Raw genomic sequence first — 20,412 nt, 5'->3', positions numbered from 1 at the left:
ACATCAAACCAGTGGAACAGTGAAAACTGTGTTTTTAGAGAAACAAAAGAGCACAGCTTTAATTACACAAACAAAACTTGAACGCAGGGGCGGCGTTAGGGGTGGGCTAAGGGGGCTGGAGCATAGACAGTAAAAGAAGGGCTGGAGCCCCGAATGTTTTTATTACCACCATGCCATCAATGAGTTTTCATGCCCAATAAAGTAATTTATATTAGAATTTAAATAAATAAATAAATATCTCTCGACTCAAGTCCACAGTGTCTGTAAATTTACCCAAGTAAGTACGCGTTGTCATTCACATCCGACGAAAACCGCCCACTGAGTCTAGTGCTTTTAACTGACATGTAAACTGGCCAACCATCGATGAGGGTCTGTACGATCCAGCCAATGAAGTGAGATCTTTTGGAGGCAGGCGGTTTGTTGGCGTGTAGTATTTTACTAGATCAATTTATTCGAAAATTAAAATGGATATTTCAAAATTAATCTTCTTCTTCTTAAAAAAAGGAAGTAAAACCCCCCAGCCAAAACACTTGAATGCCAAGATACAACAGCTTACTTCAGGTATCTGTAACCTTTATATTTATTTTTCGGTTTTAAATTGTGTCTGATTTAACGTCACATTTTGAACATCGAACAGTTAACGGTTGCGCAGCACAGTCTGTAGGGGACACACACACACACACTTTTTTTTCTGAATGAATCATCCGTTTCTAACGAATCCATTGATTAAATGACTGACCGACTCACTCATTAAGGCAGTGGCATGCCGCCACCTAGTGGCAAAGTACCATTCTAATTTTTTTTCATAATTTCATATTTCTGTAGCCTATTCCAAATTGTATATTTGATACATTAACCTTCTTATGATTATTTATGCAATTTGTAAGTGCTGTGTAACTCCTCCTTCAAAAATATAAGTGTATAGAGCCCTGCGTTTATAATTATACTTGGCTTTAAACACAGAGATAAAGTCCTTTGACCGGTATATCTTTATAGTATGTCAGTGCACTGCTTCATGTTTGCTTCTTATCCCTGTTCTACCAGGACGAGTGTAGCCAGTCAGGCTTGATTGGAAAATGAAATAAAACAGAGACAGAGACAAAAAAAAAAAAAAAAAAAGTGAGATAGAGACACAACATCAGCATATGTGTCAGGATACAAGGGATAAACTTTCAATAAAATGTTTTAAATTTGTTTTTATTGTTTTTGTATATTTTAAACTAGGTAAATCTTTCTGATTTATTAAAATAAAAAGTCACATACATGGATCTCCACTTACCCTAGAACCAACCCTGCTTATGGCAACAAACTGTTAGAAGAAAGGGATCATTGGGGTTCTATATAGAACCATAGGGTTCTTTACTCAACTCCAAAGAACCTTTCATGCTAAAAAGGTTCTATAGTGACAAGAAAGAACCATTTTGGCACAAAGGGTTCATATCTTGAATTTTGTGATCATTCACATGCATTCATAAATTCATTTGAATACACCGAATAATGCAGTGAAAGAACGCACTCAAAATGCACATGCGCAATAGTATGACTTCATCATGTAACTTTATATTAGCCTAGATGCATGCACTTTTTAGGCACGATTTGTTTAGTTTTTGAATATACTTGATACTGTTAAAAGGCACATCATTAAAACAAAAAATACGAGTTCACATTTCACACCTAAACAAGCGTGGAAAATGTAATTATAACTAGCTACTAAATTAGTTACAAATGCCTATCCATATACAGCTATGATTTACGAACCCAAACTGACTCAAATGATTCGCGATCCCGCTATGAACTCCCGAACTGATTCAAATGATTCGCGATCCTCAAACTGACTCAAATGATTCGCGAACCCGCTACGAACTCCCGAACTGACTCAAAAGATTCGTGATCCTCAAAATGACTCAAATGATTCGCGATCCCGCTACGAACTCCCGAACTGACTCAAATGATTCGCGATCCCGCTCCAACTCCCAAACTGGAGTCAGATGACTCAAATGATTCGCGATCCCGCTACGCACTCCCGAACTGTTTCAAATAATTTGCGATCCCCAAACTGACTCAAATGATTCGCGATCCCGCTACGAACTCCCGAACTTATTCAACTGATTCGTGATCCCCAAATTTACTCAAATGATTCGCGATCCCGCTACGAACTCCCGAACTTATTCAAATGATTCGCGATCCCGCTACGAACTCCCGAACTGACTCAAATGATTCGCGATCCCGCTCCAACTCCCAAACTGGAGTCAGATGACTCAAATGATTCGCGATCCCGCTATGCACTCCCGAACTGTTTCAAATAATTTGCGATCCCCAAACTGACTCAAATGATTCGCGATCCCGCTACGAACTCCCGAACTTATTCAACTGATTCGCGATCCCCAAATTGACTCAAATGATTCGCGATCCCGCTACGAACTCCCGAACTTATTCAAATGATTCGCGATCCCGCTAAGAACTCCCGAACTGACTCAAATGATTCGCGAACCCGCTACGAACTCCCGAACTGACTCAAATGGTTTGCGATCCCAATACACATAATGCTATAAAAGTGTGCACATCGAGAGAAATAAACAGCAGATGTTCATGTTAACAACTTCTTTAACTTGAGCAAACGCTGCTAATACACATACATGTTCAGTAATAAACTGAATAAAACAAAAAATGAATGTTTTAATGCTACTGAATAAAAATAAACGATCCAGTCGAAAGTCTCTGCTCATCATGACAGGACTTGGATCAGTGAGCTGCGTCTCGGGCTGATGACGTGACTTCCATGGAGGCATGTTGTACACGCCCCCGTCCATTGACTCCGCGTCAAAACCCCACGTCAAAAAAACGGTGCCACAAAGAGTGACGTGCAGAAAAGTGAAGCGCAAAGGAAAAATGGACTAGACTAGACTAGACTCAAACTAGACTGACACGCAAAATAAAAGCAGCGTTGCAAATAAATTAATAGATATGACCATGGAAAATATGTATTGCAAAATCATTGCTTTCGCGCTGTTTCATTTGTTTTGCAATTCTTAATTTTTGTTTGCAAAAAGAAAATGTATTTTCCTCAATACTTTAAATAAAATGTTTTACATTTGTTTTTGTTTTTATTGTTTTTGTATATTTTAAATAAGGTATATCTTTCTGATTTATTAAAATAAAAAGTCATATACATGGATTTTTCTGGGCTAAGCCCCGGATCTCCACTCACCCTAGAACCACCCCTGCTTGAACGTAAGCAATAGCATGACTAACGTTATCGTTTACGTTTTTGTCTTCTCCAAATTTATATATTTTTTTACTGCGCTACCGAGAGTTTCCACACGATGTCACTAAAACACCGTTTACTTTGTAATGCGCTGGTTTGACTCATGTCTCTCAGATTAACTAAAGTGCGTCAGTGTTGTACAACATTACGAAAATATACTAATATATATATATATATATATATATATATATATATATATATATATATATTAAGCATAAGAATTAAAACTAATTAAATTTAATCTACCTACATGCATGTTTTATCTGATAGTAGCCTATGTTTTGCCAGTGTCCTGAATTAAAGTGGATTAACTGAGTCTGTTTGACTACCAAAACGTGACTGACAGTTTCAGGCCAGTTACAATTATTTCTACATCACTCTGAAAAGCTCCCGATATAAAGTCTGCTGAGCAAAGGCATTGCAGTCTACATGGTTTGTCTACTTATTTTATCTTTAGAAATGCATTGGTGTTGCAATATCATATATTATTATTATTACTTTTGAGATTTAGTCTGCAAGCAATAAATATACACCACAGTTCAAAACTTTGGAAAAAAGTTGTGTGTGTGCATTTGAAAAATGTTTCTTGCTCACCAAGTGCATTTGTTTAATTAAAACCACAATAAAATAAATCTAAATAAAAATGTGAAATATATTTTAATAGAAAACAGCCATTTTAAATTGCATTAATATTTAACATGTATTACTTTTTTACTATATTTCATCCAGTCTTGGTGAGCAGAAGTTTTTAATATAATTTTATACATAAAAAAAAACAGACACCGAAATAGATAATCTTGTATTTATATTGGTTCTACAGAAGAAAATAATTTACAAAATATACATTACCATATGATTGAATAACATGAATTTACCATCCATAATAATAATAATAGACTATCAAATCAACCACATGGCAGCCCAAAATGCCTTTTTGACATGCTTTGTGATCTTAGTAAAGGCTGTAATGATTCTTTGCTGGTTCCAGAAGTTCAGGGACTCTTTCTCACGACACACACACTTCTTACAAGGCACCAAATGCCCCGTCTCAGTCAAACACACCACTGGGTATCCCTGTCTCTGAACAGGCAGTTAAATCAGTGTAAATGTACAATACTTACAGTAAAAAAACAACAGAAAACTGCTAACATAATACGCGTAGGGGAGAGTGCTGGTTTTGTATTCCTTGATTCAGATTTAGCCTATTAATAGATGAGAATGTGTGGAAATATACTTTATGACATTCTGCATTCAGCTTGACAATGATAATTAACGAACAGATATGACAGATTTATCCATAAATGACATTTAAAATCAGTTTCTTTTTTTTAAGGACTTAAATGGTCACTAGAGTTGTTGTCGATACAGTAAATCTTGTTTAATTCTTGTCTCAAACTGAAGTTTTAATGTGAGGTAACTATATAAGTGATATCTATGGCTTATGTACATGCTATTTCTGTCCCTTTCCCGAACACATAGGCACATTCACTCATACAATTGGCTTTAAATGGTCCCTAAAATTACCTTTCTATTGTATACATGGTGTACTTGACTAAAGACTGTGTGCTTCAATGTGTAGGCAGTACACAGGAATGACCCATTTTTGGTCTTCAAACGCTCTGTGTAAGCTTATTTATGATAATACGACTGGTGCAACTTTCCCTTGGATAAATATAATCAACAATGCTCTCAAGGCGAGCTGAACAGAAGCACAAAGCATGTATGAAAATAATCCGTGAAAGCTTAAATGGAGATATAGTCTTGTTTAGAGCTTGCTGAGAGCCATCTGTTCATTGTGTTTCTCATTAACACACATAATAACAAATGGTTCGCATGGGAACATGCTCCACATATCTTCTTCTAAATGAGCAGTCTTTCTCTTAACCAGGAAAGGTGTCCTCTGATTGGCCGGTCATGGCCTTTGGTTGAGTTCCAGATGCAGCGACCGATTGCTCAGGGATCGATACGGAAGGCCAGGAGTTTTTCGGAGTGAAGGTTGTTGAGGGTGCGCAGGTCTGGCAGGCGCAGGAGCAGTTTGGAAAAAATAGAGTTGTCATCAGGGCGGCGACGGGAAACTAAGGTGCGCAGCGCTCGGATGAGTCCTTCCTGTAACTGCTCCACAGCTACTGTATCCAAAATGCCAGAGCAATCTGTGGATAAATGAACAACATTTTACATATACATATACATATACATATACATATATATATATATATATATATATATATATATATATATATATATATATATATATATATATATATATATATATATATATATATATATATTCTTTTTTTCTTTTTTTTTACATAATTTGATAACTGTTAACTTTTGTTAACTCCCAAAATAAATATCCACTTTTCATATTAAACATTATAATTTAGTGATGGCTAAATTCACTTATAGCATTTAAAATGATTCATTTTAGTTTCTGGTGATTGATGGATTGAGTTTTAGTGTTTTATGTTTGATTTAAAATTTACTTATTTGTAAATGTATTTCATTTAGTATTTTTGGTCACAGTGTTTTTTCTTCTTCATCATACAGTGAAAGTCAGTGTTGTTTTGGGCCTTAGTGACTGTCATTGTATGGATAAATAATATCTAATATAATATATAATAATATAACAAAATATCTTGGGGAATTTTTCAATATCTCTGTTTCAATATTTCTGTTTCTTTTGTACTGACATCAAATTTGTGTTTGAACGGAGTTCTATTTGAGTTTTAAATTGATATCAACCATTTATCTGTGATTTTTCAGTTATCTGCTAGAACATTAAAAAATAATCAGTTTTTCAGCATCTGTCAGAATTTTAATATTGCTCTAACAAGCATCTCTATTATAAATCATTAGGATTACTTACATATCTGACACTTAGCATGAGCAATAATAATAGTGATGCACACCTTAGCAAATAGCACTAAATAATCCGATTCCTGTGCTGCTCTCACCTGCAGAAACCAGAACCACAGCCATAAAGAGAGCCATCTCATCTGACTCCAGGCCCAGAGAGCTCAGCTTGGAACTGAACTCAAACATGGTGTTCAGCAAGGAGCCCATGCCAAGACCCCTAAGGGTGACCAGCGGGTACGTCTGCCCATTCAGGAAAGTCACTGTTCTTTCTTTGTGGTTGAACAGTGAGCAAAACCTCACCATAAGCACCTGCAAACAGACAGCAAGATCAGACGGAAGCAAAAAGAAATAGGCCCAGGTGATGTATTTTTTGCACTCTCTAAATACTTTCGCCATTTGTAGGTTGATGTCCCTAACGGTGATAACACCTTGACGCTATCGACACATTGCTGTGTTTGTTTCGATTGATCCGACATGTCAAACTTGGGCTTAACCAGTGAGTTTGAGTTAGGCTGATGGGGAAATCTGTGCTGCTTGTGGCCTAGAAATGACACACTTCACCTTTAATAGTACAGAAAGAGAAGTACCTGGAAAGTGCCTGCTTTGAGCAACATGACTTGATCATGCTGGCAAAGCTCCTGGAAGCCTGGAATGCCCTTGGCGAACTCGACCACTTCACGTACAGCCGGGGTGAAGCACTGTGAGAAAGACTCCCACACCTGCTGACTGGAGACCCCAGGTGCTGAGACAGGACATGCGTTCAGTGGACAGGCCTATGTGAGAGACGGTACATCATATTTTTATTAGTACATGTGCTTAATTCTCATGTTGTTTTATAGTTATTGCATTGGATTAAAACATGCTGACTTTGCTCACACAGGGTAAAACAACATATTTTTTGTACTTCTCTGGGGGTTTTTTCCCACCTTAATGCACTTATGATATTCATAGTCAAAAATGACAGACCTACAAAAAAAATTGCTTAATAAATTATCGTTATGATTACTATTACCAAATATTTATTTCAGTCTTTTTGTCAGCTTGTTTTCTGTCAATTAGCAGATGTTTTGTATTTCTTTTTTTACTGACTGACTGAATATTGCCAAAATCTTCCAAAAATAATGCTTTTTTTTTTTTTTTTGGAGGTCAGGCCTGAGACCAATCAGTTCCAAAAAATTTAAAACCAAACTTGTGCTAACCGACAGAAAACAAGTTGACAAAAAGATTGAATTCAAGATTTGGTCATAACATTGCACAATGAGAAATTCATAATTTTTTTTTGAAAAGGCCGGTCCATTTTTGACAGGGAACACCAAATTAGGTAAAGACTTTTCAGCATTGCACAAGAGTTAATTTCCTCTATTTTAAACTTAAATTATAGATTTATATGATAGAAACACTTTTATGACAAACTTTTAAATAACAAAGGTTCCCTAAAGAACCTTTCAGCGAACAGTTCTTAAAATAACTATTATTTTCTGAAGGAAAAACATTGTAATTATCTAACAAACCTTCCATTATAAAGAAACTTTTGTACAATACAAAGTTTCCATGGATGTCCTATGTATATTTTAAGAGTGTATATACAGTGTATCTTGAAACATTCCTCACCAGCACTTTGGAGCCATCAGCCAACTTAAACGGACATGAGGCCTGGCTTTGGGACTCGCCAGCCGCATAGATGTTGTAATCGGCCTGCGTAGGTTGTGAGGGCTGGCTGATTCTACACTGGGAGTGATTTTGGCTGAATGAAGGAGCGTAGCTGTACCGATTACTGTCCACCAATGAGACCGGGCATTTGCTGTTGCTGGAAGCAACTTGGCAGCGAGGCAGAGCCGTGACGCTTTCGTGAGTAGTTGCATGAAACCCCACGAGAGGGTTCACGTGAGGATAGTTACTGTCCTGAGAAGGGATGTTTTGAAAGGTGCTCGATCCACTGCTGGTGTTCATGTTACCCGCACGTTTGCTCAGGTGGTCCTGTGTGTTTGTGAAGATGTCCTGGTAGGCTCGGGATAAGGCCTCTTTGGAGTGGTTCTCGCTGGGGCTGGGAGGTGTTTCGAGAGGTGGGGATGTTTCCATGCCCATGGACGATTCGTTGAGGCTATTCATGTAGTTCTGCATCTCATCCAAAAGCCGCTGTTTCTCTCGTTTTGGGATGCGGCCGAAACGCACAGCTAGAGGGCAGAGAGAAAAACCAATGGTTGACAACAGGAACAAGACAGCATGAAGAAAATTTGCGTTCTTAATAAATGTATTTGTTATTATTATTGTATGCTTTATCTGCACGTTATTTTGAAGGCAAAATATTTGTAATGTTTAATGTTTTTCTTTCAAAATGCAGTAATGTTTTAGGTTAGTTAAGTTAAAAGGATAGTTTTTTATAGATATCCTTTTTTTCAAATTCCTTCTCAGATAAGAAAATAAGTCTGAGTGAGTAATTAATGATAGAATTTTCATTTGTGGGTGAAATATCTATTTAAATGCATGAGGAATTTTCATTTCATATTGGCTTTATTAAATATTAAATTACATTTTAGACAAAATAAATGCCTGGTATGCTATGAAGACAATTAATCTGAAAAGAAAAAGAGTCAAAGTCAATGTTAAAAATAAAGAATATTGTGAAATTACTGCATTTTCTATGCGCTAATCACTGATGAAAAGATCCTGCCTGATCACTAATCAAAATGTCCATGTCCCATTTCTTTTATAATAAAGCACAAGGCAGCATCAGAAATAACGTAGTGTGACAAAATAAATGAAATGTTGTCTGAAAATTGCTTTGGAAGTGAAAAACAAAACAAAACACAAAAATAGCACATCTAATGTGTAGGAGACTTGGTTGTTGTGGTGTAAAATATTGATGATCATTAAATGCGTTAGTGTTCTTTGGCATGCTTTCGCATCTTTTACAAGGCCCTCACTTTTTTCCTCCATCACCACCCCCTCATCTAAGTAAATCTGTCAGCTGTTAAATCTAAAAATAGCACCAGTGTTACAATATGTTCCCTCCCCCCACTCTTCATCTCTCTCTCTCCATCACTACCTCCCCTTCCTCTCTTCATCCCTGTGCTACTCTCACTCCTCTCTGAAGCCGTAAGTAGGGCAGTGGGTCAAGCAGAACACGAGAACAATGCCACGGTAATTGGGTGAGAAACTAATGACTGTGATGAAGAGAAGAGAAGAGAAGAGAAGAGAAGAGAAGAGAAGAGAAGAGAAGAGAAGAGAAGAGAAGAGAAGAGAAGAGAAGAGAAGAGAAGAGAAGAGAAGAGAAGAGAATGTATGTCATTTGGCAGATTGAGGTGGCAGTAGACAAAAGGTTTTATGGTACATGGGTTTACAAGATGAGAGCAGAAGGAAGGCAAAGCGCGGAGATGTTCCATATATCATATATGTCTCACAACACCTGCATCTGAGAAAATTAGATAAGCCAACGGAGGGATACATTTCTTTTCGCTTTTCTGTAACTAACATGCAATGCATGCGTTACACTGCAGGATGATAAATATTTCACATTGCAAAGTCCATAACTGACATGCCATTTACCAATCAGAGTTGTGTGCCTGAAAATGCCTTTTAAATTGCAATTCAATTGCTAAGTTTCAGCTCCATCTTTATTGCTTAGCAAAACAGGATCCATAATTAGACTAAGAATTTGAATGTAGGGAAGCAGAATTAAAATTCATTCTAAACAGATATAGCTGTAATTTTTAACTAGAAAAGCAAAATAACCTTTGAATATTGGACAGTGCCTTATTCTGTCAACAAAAAAAAAGTTTTTAAAAGGCAGTTGTGTGTTTATAGATTGCAATTGAGAGAATTCCCCTTACTGTCCCCTTACTAATTTCAGCTCAGTCTTAAATAGTGTAGCAAACAGGATGCAGAATAGCACTTCGACTTTCAATGCAAGGCAGTGAAATTAAGTTTAACTTAATACTTCATTTCCTAGAATGCATTGCCAGTGTTGAGTTTATTTCAATTGTAATTTGGTAAATTCCTTCCTGTCATTTCAATTATAAATTCCAGTTCAACTTCCGGTGGGGTGTGGCCTATTCAAATTCCAATAATTCCATTCTCAATTTCACTTAAACCTGATGAACCGGGATTCAGGTCAAATTTCTCAGTATTAATCTGATATCAAGAGTGCTTCATCCTGCAAACAATGTGACACACATAGCCCCAGAGTGCTGCACTGATTACTAGTCTATCAAATGGCAAGTTCGTAGAGGAAGTGAAACCATGCCTCCCCACCGTGTCAAACCAAACATCTGTTTGTATCACACAACAGAAATTAAACTATAGACTTCAGTGAAGTGAGATGAAATCAGGGCGTCTACTTTATTGTGGTATTTGAGGCAGTTACATGAGGTTTTCCTGTTTGTGCAAGTGAACCCGTCAGAGAAACAGGTTTCTAGGTTGTGGGCCCTAACAATTTCAGGAACCAGGGTTAAAATGACTGTTTACCTCCTCCACTTTGTACCCAAAAACCTCATTTCTGTTAGTGCCCTTTTAGAACAACATCCAGTGCAATCTGCTATCATAGCCAACCGAACTTTCATGCAAATCCGCTGGCAACGCCGTGTGAAATGATGCTGCGAACCTGACGGAAGTCTTAAATAGGTCACAATGTACAAGTGTCTGTTTTTTTTGCTTAATTTCCTCAAAAGTTCACCGGACAAGATGTATTGTTTAATTCAGTGCTATTCAGGGTTAAACCGCCGCCAAAAGCAATCGGATGAGGCATTGTTCTTCTGAAGAGTTCAAATGCCTGGCTTTTTCTGCATCCCTTGCTTAATTTTTGCTGCAGCACAACATTAATTGCTGAGGATGTTATAAGGGCACAAGCGTGGTAATCAAGTTGCCCGCGTTCCAATTTCTCAAAATAATTCTTGTATTTGCTGCAGTTTTCCAGATGACAGATCGCTTCAGGGACTGCGTGACTCCATCCCTCATAAATCATTGTCTCTAGAAGGGATTGGGAGGCAGAGCTTAGGGAATCTACGAGGGGGAAGGGTAGAAAGAGGCGAGAAAAAGAAGGGACCACAAAGGGCAAACAAGAGATATAAATGAGCGCGCGGCCAAACTAAAAGAAACTTGCTCTAATAAAAGATAGTGGTGCAAGACTAAAAGAGGAAAGTAGGTTGAGGGGGCAGGTGTGGTGCTTCGCCTGAAGAATGCAATGAAAGTACAGATTTTCACATTTCAATGCACTGATAACCTCCTAAAATTCTCACCGTCACGGGACATGCCGACAGCCAGGCATTTTTTGAAGCGGCAGTGTTGGCAGCGGTTGCGGTTCATCCGCGTTATCATGCAGTTCTCGTTCTTCACGCACATCTTGTAGTTAATGTTCTGCTGAATGCTGCGGCGGAAAAAGCCCTGCAAATAATGAAAGACAATATGATAAACCACAACGATATGACAGATAAGTATCATGCATGTTTGTTTGATCAGAGGCCTGTTCTCTCTTACCTTGCAGCCTTCACATGCATGGACACCATAGTGGAACCCTGATGCGATATCTCCACATACTTTACAAAGGAGCACCATGCCTCCGGTCTCTATACAGATAAAGATAGAAACAGAGAGAGAATGGGCTCAGGACGTACAAGAACACATGTCCTTAATATTGGGAACTCGTTATTCCTCTGTGAAAGAAGATGCTGACTTTGTGTAATGCAGAAACTAAAAAGCGCACCCACTTACTGGTAAACGTGCCAGTGTATCCACAAGGCCTTTTAGCGGCGATAGGATGAGAGTAGCTGTGCGAGTTTGATCCCGCAGTAGAGTTGTTGTAGACTTCAGGGAACTGAAATACCAGTTTTGGAGAAGGTGATGTACCCATACTTCCCTGCTGCTTGAGGGCCCCAATCTCAGTGAAGGTGAAGTCCTCTGGGGAAGAGGGCTGGGAATGAGAAGATGGAGACTGGGTTTGATAGCCACTAGAGGGGCTTCCTGGGCTTGGACTGGCACTGCCATTGCTACCAGCGTAGAGTATCACACCCCCTGTAAAAATATAAAAGTATATGAAGCCTTTGACTTGGAAAAACATAAAAAAGGTGCTTTATTTTGTTAGCTGTTCAGTTTGTTGAAAATCTAATTTGCATTGGCATTAAACAGTGCGCTAAATTTAATTTACCTATAGACTGAAAGCCTTTTTGTATATCTTAATAAAACATTATTTATTTAAGCCAGCATATGAGATTGTTTATTTGTTGATAGATGTCATGTTATCAAGTCATATTTCCAGTATTCATTATTTCCTATTTGGCTATAAGAGTAACATCCTTGTTGTTACAGTATACCATCAAATTCTAGGTTAACCAAAAAATGCCCTTAATATTAGTTTATTAATCAGCTCTCTGATTTTCATGAACATTTTGAAAAGAGATGTTCATTAAGTACAATGTTTTCCTGGATAAACATCCTTGTTGGTCCTGGAACAAAGAGCTAAGTTCACAGGAAATGTCAGTTTTAGGTTTACAACCAAGATGAGGTATTTCTACATCCTTGTTATTCAACTATCATTTCCCTCTGATTTTAGGAATGAATAACGGTTAGGGTTAGGTTTAAGGGTAGGGATAGGGTTAGGTGTGCGTTTTTGCGACGTTCCACATTTGGTGAATTAACCCAATATATTTTGTATGGTTTGGTTTAATAGCAACACGCTACTTTAAATGAAAGCATCGGCTTGTTTTAGTTCCATTCCCCCGCAGGTTTCTGCATCCTATCACATCCTCTCAGGATGAGCTGAGACACTCTCACGTGTTCGCGAGCTCTCCTGCCTCTCTTCTCCAATAATAGCCCTGGCATAGTGCCCCAGCCAAACTACACAACACCTGACCGCAGCCTCACATGGATTCCTGACACCATTCTTACCAAAACCAAATCCGCAGTCTCGTGTAAACAGCTGCAACAATCGCGAGTCGCGCGCATCAAACGCATACACAGGGGGCGCGCGCCGGAGGTTGCCTTGTCGGCTTTGCGATGATGTTACGGTTCCCACGCAGATGCGTTTCCTGTGAGAGAGGGCCAACGGGGAGTCACGTTTTGGTAGAATGTGCACCGTGGCTTACAGTTTGACATTTAGTACAACCCGAGGACACAGTCGGTAAGATCTGGGCCAAGAGAATGCGATTTAAAGCCGCAGTGTCCAAAACGTTTCGGGAATCACTTGCATTATGGTGCTTTAACAATGCAATGCAGTAATGGCTTTCAACAGGCAAACTAACTTATTATATTTTTACTAAGTAAAATGGTTCTTCCTTGTGGAAACAAACTGACCTCGCAGTTTTCACAATAATTAAATATTTGAAGGTGGTTGCTTACTGTCAAGTGCTATGTTTGACCCATTTCAGTCCACATCTAGAGATGTTTTCCTAACAATATTGTCACCTTCAAAAATATTTGGTAAAAAAAAAACAACAACAACAACTGTGTCTCCAACATTCTGAATGATTTGAGGTATCATTAATATCTGTACACTCAGAAAAGCTTTCACATGGGCAGTACCCTTTCAAAATATGTAGATTTTATGAACTAATTTGTACCTTGAAGGTACTAATATGCAACATTTAGGAGTAAATAATGTACCTTTTCAAAGGGTACAACCCCATTGACAGCTTTTTTGGTGAACGTATATATGAGTTATATGGCAAATTGTGCACAAACCCTAAATCCCTAAGCAAATATATTAATCCACAATGACACAAACCTAGAGAGCACGGGATAGTTGACCCAGAAATAAAAATCCTGTGAAAATTTAGTCAACCTCATTTCATTGCAAGTACGCATGAGTATCTTTCTTGTGTGGAACACAAAAGGACTTATCTAACACAATGTTCAAGCTGCTTTAATGAGAGTTAGTAATGACCATGGCTGTTTCTGTTTTCTATCCACTTTCATTGCATCTCAGCACGAGGATGATTAAATGATAACAAATGTTGTTTTGTTGTGACACATGCCTTCAATACTGTGTTTATGAGCAATGACATAGGCTAAATATTTCCTTAATACCGTCCTTCAATGTTTGCTTTTGAACTTGGAACCTTTCTGTGGTAAACAAGTTCAAATTACCAGCAAATATTCCTTTGCATGTGTTTTCACATGCTGCACGCGGTATTTATTTAGCTCAAGTGTTTTTGTGATCCCTTCACTGGCACGTGCAGTGGGACTTTTTGTTGACATACTGCAGCGTAAGATTTTACAGCCTTGTGATAGCGAGCCCTTTATCTCAGCCCTACCCACCTTACAAACCCCACCCACACACACACACAGAAATACTCACACTCACACAGAGGTTAAAGAGAGAAAAGACATTATATGGATAACAGGGCATGCCCTTTATTAAATCAAAGCATAGTATCTGGGGCGCAGCTGTTTTTAACACTAGATTCACATGATTGCAAACCAGTCTAAGGCTTAAATGAGATACTAATCTAAAATAGGTGTGATATTATTTTTTCTTTGTCCTGCCAGTTTGTAATACGAGGGACAATGCAGCTAAGATAATACAGTTTCTACAAGCTTAATGAATAGCCGTGCACATGTTATTGCAAGCTGGTATAAATTAAGGTCAGTGGAAACACCAGCATTAATTGACGAATCAGCAGGCCTCTTTGTGAGCTTAGGCGACCCATGCAAACACTAATCTTCTAGTGAGCAAAGGCAGGCGTAGAAACGTGAGGACTTTGCAGGGACAATTATTCCCTCCTCCCTGGTCTCAAACACTGGCATTGTCTCCCTTCCTCCCTCCCTTGAGGAAAATAGCTGAAAGATTTGCTTACTAAGAGATGTGCTCACTTATCTAGGAATATTATAGATTTAATGGGTTAATACAGATAGAACTGCCATTCTAAAGTGGGCCAGAATCACATAAAAAATATGTACCATTTAAGTGCAAGAGTTTTCAGTTCTCCGACTCCCAGGGGGGTTTCATAAAAATATTTAGTATGAATATTATGTTATTTTATATTATATTATATTTTATATTATATAATATACTCGGTATACATGATATACTTAGTAATTATATATCTCTTTGCAATGCACATATTAAGTATAGTTGCTATTTGTGCTGAATTTTTTAGAGAGTTTTCTTCTTGCTCACTGGTCAAATGCAACCACTGAAGCTTTGAAACAATATTTATTATGTAAAGTCTAACAATTTAATTTAATTTAAATACGATAATAAATAAATTAAGGAATTATTAAATAATTACAATTTTGAAACATTTTTTATTGAATTGAAATTGTTTCTCTTATATTCAAGTACTGAAAAAAAGTTTTTGGTACCACTTAATACAAAATAAACATTTTCCATAATGTTTAATATTTTAACAATTTGTTTGCTTTACATTTGGATAAATCATTTCGTACAATGCAGGATGTGCTCATGCTGTCATGAGTCTGTTTATGCGAACTACTAAGTAAAAAGTTGCATGAGGCGGGAAAACGTGATGAGGCGCTGCACTGACTGCATGAAATCGCTGACCCACTGACCAACCCCCCCCTTTCAATCTGCATCAAAACATAGAATCTCTGAAAGAAGCAGTGAGGGCGGGGGCGTAAAAATCACGCGCCGCACGCGGCTGAAAGAGCGCATGCACGTGAGGACTAATGTGGGCGCTTGGGATGCGTTTAGTGGGAAGATACGCGCGCGCTGCGCTTCCTCCAGTAAAGCTAAAAGCCTCGCGCCTCTCTTACAATCGAAAAGCGCTATAAAATAGAGCAAGCGGCTATATAGAATGGAGGGGAGGGGTGGTGGGTGGCCTGATGGTCCGTTACCCTGCATAAATCGCCTCTGGAACTTCTCATTCACCTCGTATGAACTCACTGGCGTTAAGAGATTATAGATTAAATGTGTGGTGTGTATTTAAAACCCTTGGAACGTGTTACCGAGTTCCATAAACTTTTCACGAATAATGAAAATAAAGGGGACCACATAATAAAGTCAATAGTCACAGTTTCAAAAATTTCTAAAGCATCTGAAATCAGTAGGTTAGTAAACCAAACCATACTAGGCAAAGTTTTGCATAAGAGATAAACCTTTCGAAGGTGATTTTGATTCTATTTCATCTGATCTAAACCTTAAAATGACTATGTAACCTGATGAAGTTGGGTCAATGTAGGTTGTTTTGACTTTTAAAAACTGACATGGTTGCATCCCTAGACCTCCATGTGAGCTAGATCTAGTCACATGTTTGAGATGATGTAGTGTGTTTACTTGTTAATGTTACAGAAAATCTGCTTCCTTGTTTTCTGCTGTCTACCACTTAAAGGTCATGTTTTTGAATGTTATTATTTCCCTGTCTTTAATGACTTTATGCAGCATGTTATTGTGCCTCGTGTTTGTTTTACATCCTTTCAAGGCTTTCTGTCAAACACAGAGTTGAGAGGGTGCACCAGGCACGAGACAATGTTTCCATCACCTGTTCTGGAACGTGACTGCAGCTTTTGTAAATGAATCAGCCATCAATTAATCTTGAAGTGGACTTGGTTGACTGAGCCAGCATGTAATTGGCCCTTGGCTAACCTTTGTAATGAACCACTACCAAAATCAGCTTAACCGGTTAACCTCGGCTGACGGCTAGTGCACACTTGAGAAACGTTTAATTATTACAATCTTCATGAAATAAACGAAAAACTAATGCAACTTTAGTGCATTAGTATACATGTTCCTCAAGAGCTCACCAACTTTCCCTTAGTGTTGGTAGGACAGTGAACAATGTCTCTTCTTGAGTCTATTGCTTTTCATTTTCACAGTTGCATGACGTTTGTTTTGAATATCTCATGTGATTAAATTTAATTAATGGCCATATTCTAGTTTACACTAGTAAAATGTACTGATATGTCTGAGCCAAGTTTGACAGCACACTTATTTCTAGCTTGGACCATCCACATACACGTGAGTTTGTTTTCATGCCTAGTAGCAGGAAGTTGTCCTAGTGGTTTCAAGGCAGATTCCATGAAAGCAATCACATAGGGTTAATAACAGCAGTTACTCTAAGTATGACCATGTTTATTGCCATCATTTATGTGATTCATGCATTGGACTAGACTGATACTATATTTAGATGCACTTTGTAGTCTTTATGCTGCACTGATGATGAGTCTGCCCAGCGCAATCATCAAAGCATGCCAATACTTTCATGACACCTGCTTAGATCATAACTGCTAACCAGTGTGAATCATGTTATTCAGTGCAACACAGTAAAATGTCTTCGTTACGAGTAAATTTCATATGCAACTCGCATCTTTTAGATTGAACATGCCTGGGATATACAGTATCATTCAAAAACATAAAACTCTGCACATAAATACTTTATGATACCAGCATTTGTATGAAATGCACAATGAATATGAATATTATTCCATTTATTAAGAAGTGGAACAATATCACCAGTAACACTGCAACCAATAAAAATATTAATAATAATAGTAATCATAATAATATGAAACTTGCCCCAAACCCCAAAGCTTTTAGTGAAAGCATGTTTAATATCCTCAGGTTTTAAAGCATTATCTGTTAATTAAAGTGTGCATTTAAACACCACCTAATCAGAAAACTAATTTATGCAACCTATAAATGAACCGAATTATGAGTTCAGCATTTACATGAAATGCCAGGTTGATTACAATAAACATGATTAGTTATATTTATATTTTGGGGTATAAAGCACAATTACTTGGACTATATTTATGAATAACAATAATAATAATAATGCACTATATCAGCAATAATAAAACATTATTAAAAATAAGAATTGTAAGTAAATCTATCATAATGATAATAACAATAAATGGATTACTTACCAGGACTGCTGTCCATCCTTGATACGTTTTTCAAGATCCTCTGTCTTCAGAAATATTATCTTCAAGAAAGTGTGTGTCAGTATGTTAAAGTCTGGTAAAAACAGGTATAAAAGTCACGAAGAGCCTGGGCATACAGTCAGCAGTCCAAAGAAGGAAGACAGTATCTCGCGCACAGAGCATTTGGCAGAGGAGCCAAACAGTCAGTAAAAATTCAGTTGGTCACAGGTGTGCAGATGCACCTTCCGCGCGCGGCTACCTGTACTCTGCTCTTGATCTAGTATGAAGGACGCATTAGGTATTCTGGGTGATGATGTTTCGCGTCTGCCCATTCATTGCCATCAACGTCTCTGTGGGACTGTCAAATACCACTTCGACTCCTAGACAAGCACACGCCCTTCCACACCCACATCAATCACGTTTTCAGGTGACTGGATAATGTGACTGGATTTAGGGGAGCCGTCAACCTCTGTTGTTCTCTTTGGCGGGGATTTATATCACTCTAACGTGCCCCATGATCTCCTAGCTTTCCCTTTCCTCTTGATCCAAGCGTGCATTTTCATTGGCGGATGTGTGAGCGCAGAGCTGAGCTGGATGCGCTTATTCGAGCGCGCTGCGTGCTGGTAAAGCCACGCTGCATGTGCCCTCTGCATGTGCAGTGGAAAGCGCTGTCCTACTGACACACATTTTATGTTAAACACGGCGTGAGACTAAACAACATGAGAGGCTTGCACATGGACAGCAGGCGGGGCTCTGCGTGACTGCTGCCGCGCGCTTTTTTAAAAAGCTCTTCAAGTGTGATTGATGCTCAAAGTCATGGCATGAACAAGTGCATGAAAAAACAAATTATTGAGCTGTATGTAAGATACAGTATTATGATATTTAATTTGCCCATCCAATATTTTATTTTTATTTTTTATGTTCAAGGTCTAATGTATCTTGTGTTTATGTATAATTTATGTATAATTGTACAATTACAATCAAATATCACACGTTTTTTTTTTTTTTTTTTTTTTGCTTTAGGAAGCTATAATATGAAGGTATAATGTTAGTTCTAAACTGCTGGTGATAGAACTTTGTTAAAAATGGTATGAGTGGGGTAATTTGAGCCAAAAGTCCACATTATTATAATTATTATTTTACTAAAATTCTACTTTATACTTCATTAATTTTAACCCAGTGTCTTGAGCCACACTTCTCTTTGACCACCAGTCCTCTCTCTGTATACAATATATATATATATACACACACACACATATAACATTGAGTGATTTTTTTCTTCTTTTTCTTTTTTAAAAATTTCCTAGTAGTTGGTTTTGTTTTAATGCAAGCATGTTTTTGTGTTGCTGTGTTACAAACAAGTTTTCTGGAATAGTAATTTGTAAACAATAGCCCATTTAAACTGAATGAAGTGTAAAACAGCGTCCTCTTGTGGTAAATATCGCACATCGCTGTTTTCTGCACTTGAATTCAAATTTGATCAATGCTACTGCAGAGGCAAGGCCAGAAAAGGTTGAGTGAGTGGGCCTTCATAAAAGTGAGTGGGAAAAATGTATTGATGAAAAACAGCCAATAACAAAACAACACATAAGCAACTCTGACAAACAAACAATAAAACATTACTCCTTTTCTTTCAACCATAATGACAGTATAAACATTGCAGTAGTACATTGTACACTGTTTGAATTTTTCTGAACTACAAACACAGACAAAAATGTATCTAGTTGCCTCACCTGAGGAAAATTAAGAAATTGCCTTTAGTTGATCCTGAAAACTTTCATAATGTTAAAACTAAATATAGAAAAGTATAATGTGATATGATTTATTATTATTGTTGTTGTTTAATAAATTAAATCTCTGTGGACAATTGCTTGCTTTTCAAAGGGTGGGGCACAATTAAAGGGATAGTTTACCCAAAAATAAAAATTAGACCATGATTTAGTCCCCATCAGCCATCCTACAGTAGGTCTATATAGCCCCATTGGAAAATCCTGGAAAATTGCCAGAGTGCCTTCTGTTTGGATGCAAATACAAGTTTTATTATGGATGCACACGCTTTATTTAACATGTTTTTGACTGTTAAAGAGAAACACCCACCCCTCTGAAATGAAAACGCTTGGAATAGCCAGGACAATTTTTAATATAACTCTGATTGGATTTGTCTGAAAGAAAAAATCATATACACATAGGAAGGCTCGAGGGTGAGTAAAACCCAGGCTAATTTTAAATTTTGAGTGAACTTACCCTTTAATAAAGGCCTTCTGAAGCAAAGTGATGCGTTTGTGTAAGAAAAATACCTATATTTAAAACTTTATAAACTGTAATCTCTAGCTTCCTGTAACTGTCTTGCATTCAGAAAGAGAGTGGATTTCCAATGGATGACGTAGGATGCAGGCATAGCATAAGCTCCAGTGAGAATATCTTGTGAGAACCAAGTTTTATTTACAGCAATGGAAAACCAGTTTCCTCTTGGCCAACAT

General features: G+C 37.7%; 1 protein-coding gene across 1 annotated transcript; it reads right to left on the bottom strand.

The window, feature by feature from the left end:
• Positions 1–4,389: 4,389 nt before the first annotated feature.
• LOC113065720 (nuclear receptor subfamily 1 group D member 1-like) lies at positions 4,390–18,487 on the bottom strand. The gene is made up of 8 exons (XM_026237197.1): positions 17,936–18,487; positions 11,828–12,127; positions 11,594–11,682; positions 11,356–11,500; positions 7,733–8,295; positions 6,709–6,894; positions 6,220–6,430; positions 4,390–5,415 (listed from the first exon to the last, which is right to left on the bottom strand). Exons 1-8 carry the CDS (start codon positions 17,949–17,951, stop codon positions 5,219–5,221), a joined length of 1,707 nt encoding a protein of 568 aa, XP_026092982.1. The 5' UTR covers positions 17,952–18,487; the 3' UTR covers positions 4,390–5,218.
• Between the last annotated feature and the right edge of the window lie 1,925 nt (positions 18,488–20,412).

The sequence above is a fragment of the Carassius auratus genome, chromosome 48 (assembly GCF_003368295.1).
Source record: "Carassius auratus strain Wakin chromosome 48, ASM336829v1, whole genome shotgun sequence".
NCBI lineage: Eukaryota > Metazoa > Chordata > Actinopteri > Cypriniformes > Cyprinidae > Carassius > Carassius auratus.
Note: the sequence above shows the minus strand (reverse complement) of the source record. Positions and strands in the feature narration are given on the sequence as shown.

Coding starts and splice junctions, on each gene's coding strand:
- LOC113065720 (XM_026237197.1), bottom strand. Junction 8,296..11,355: donor TGTCGGCATGTCCCGTGACG/GTGAGAATTTTA, acceptor TCTGCCCTCTAG/CTGTGCGTTTCGGCCGCATC. Junction 6,895..7,732: donor CTGATGGCTCCAAAGTGCTG/GTGAGGAATGTT, acceptor TCTCTCACATAG/GCCTGTCCACTGAACGCATG.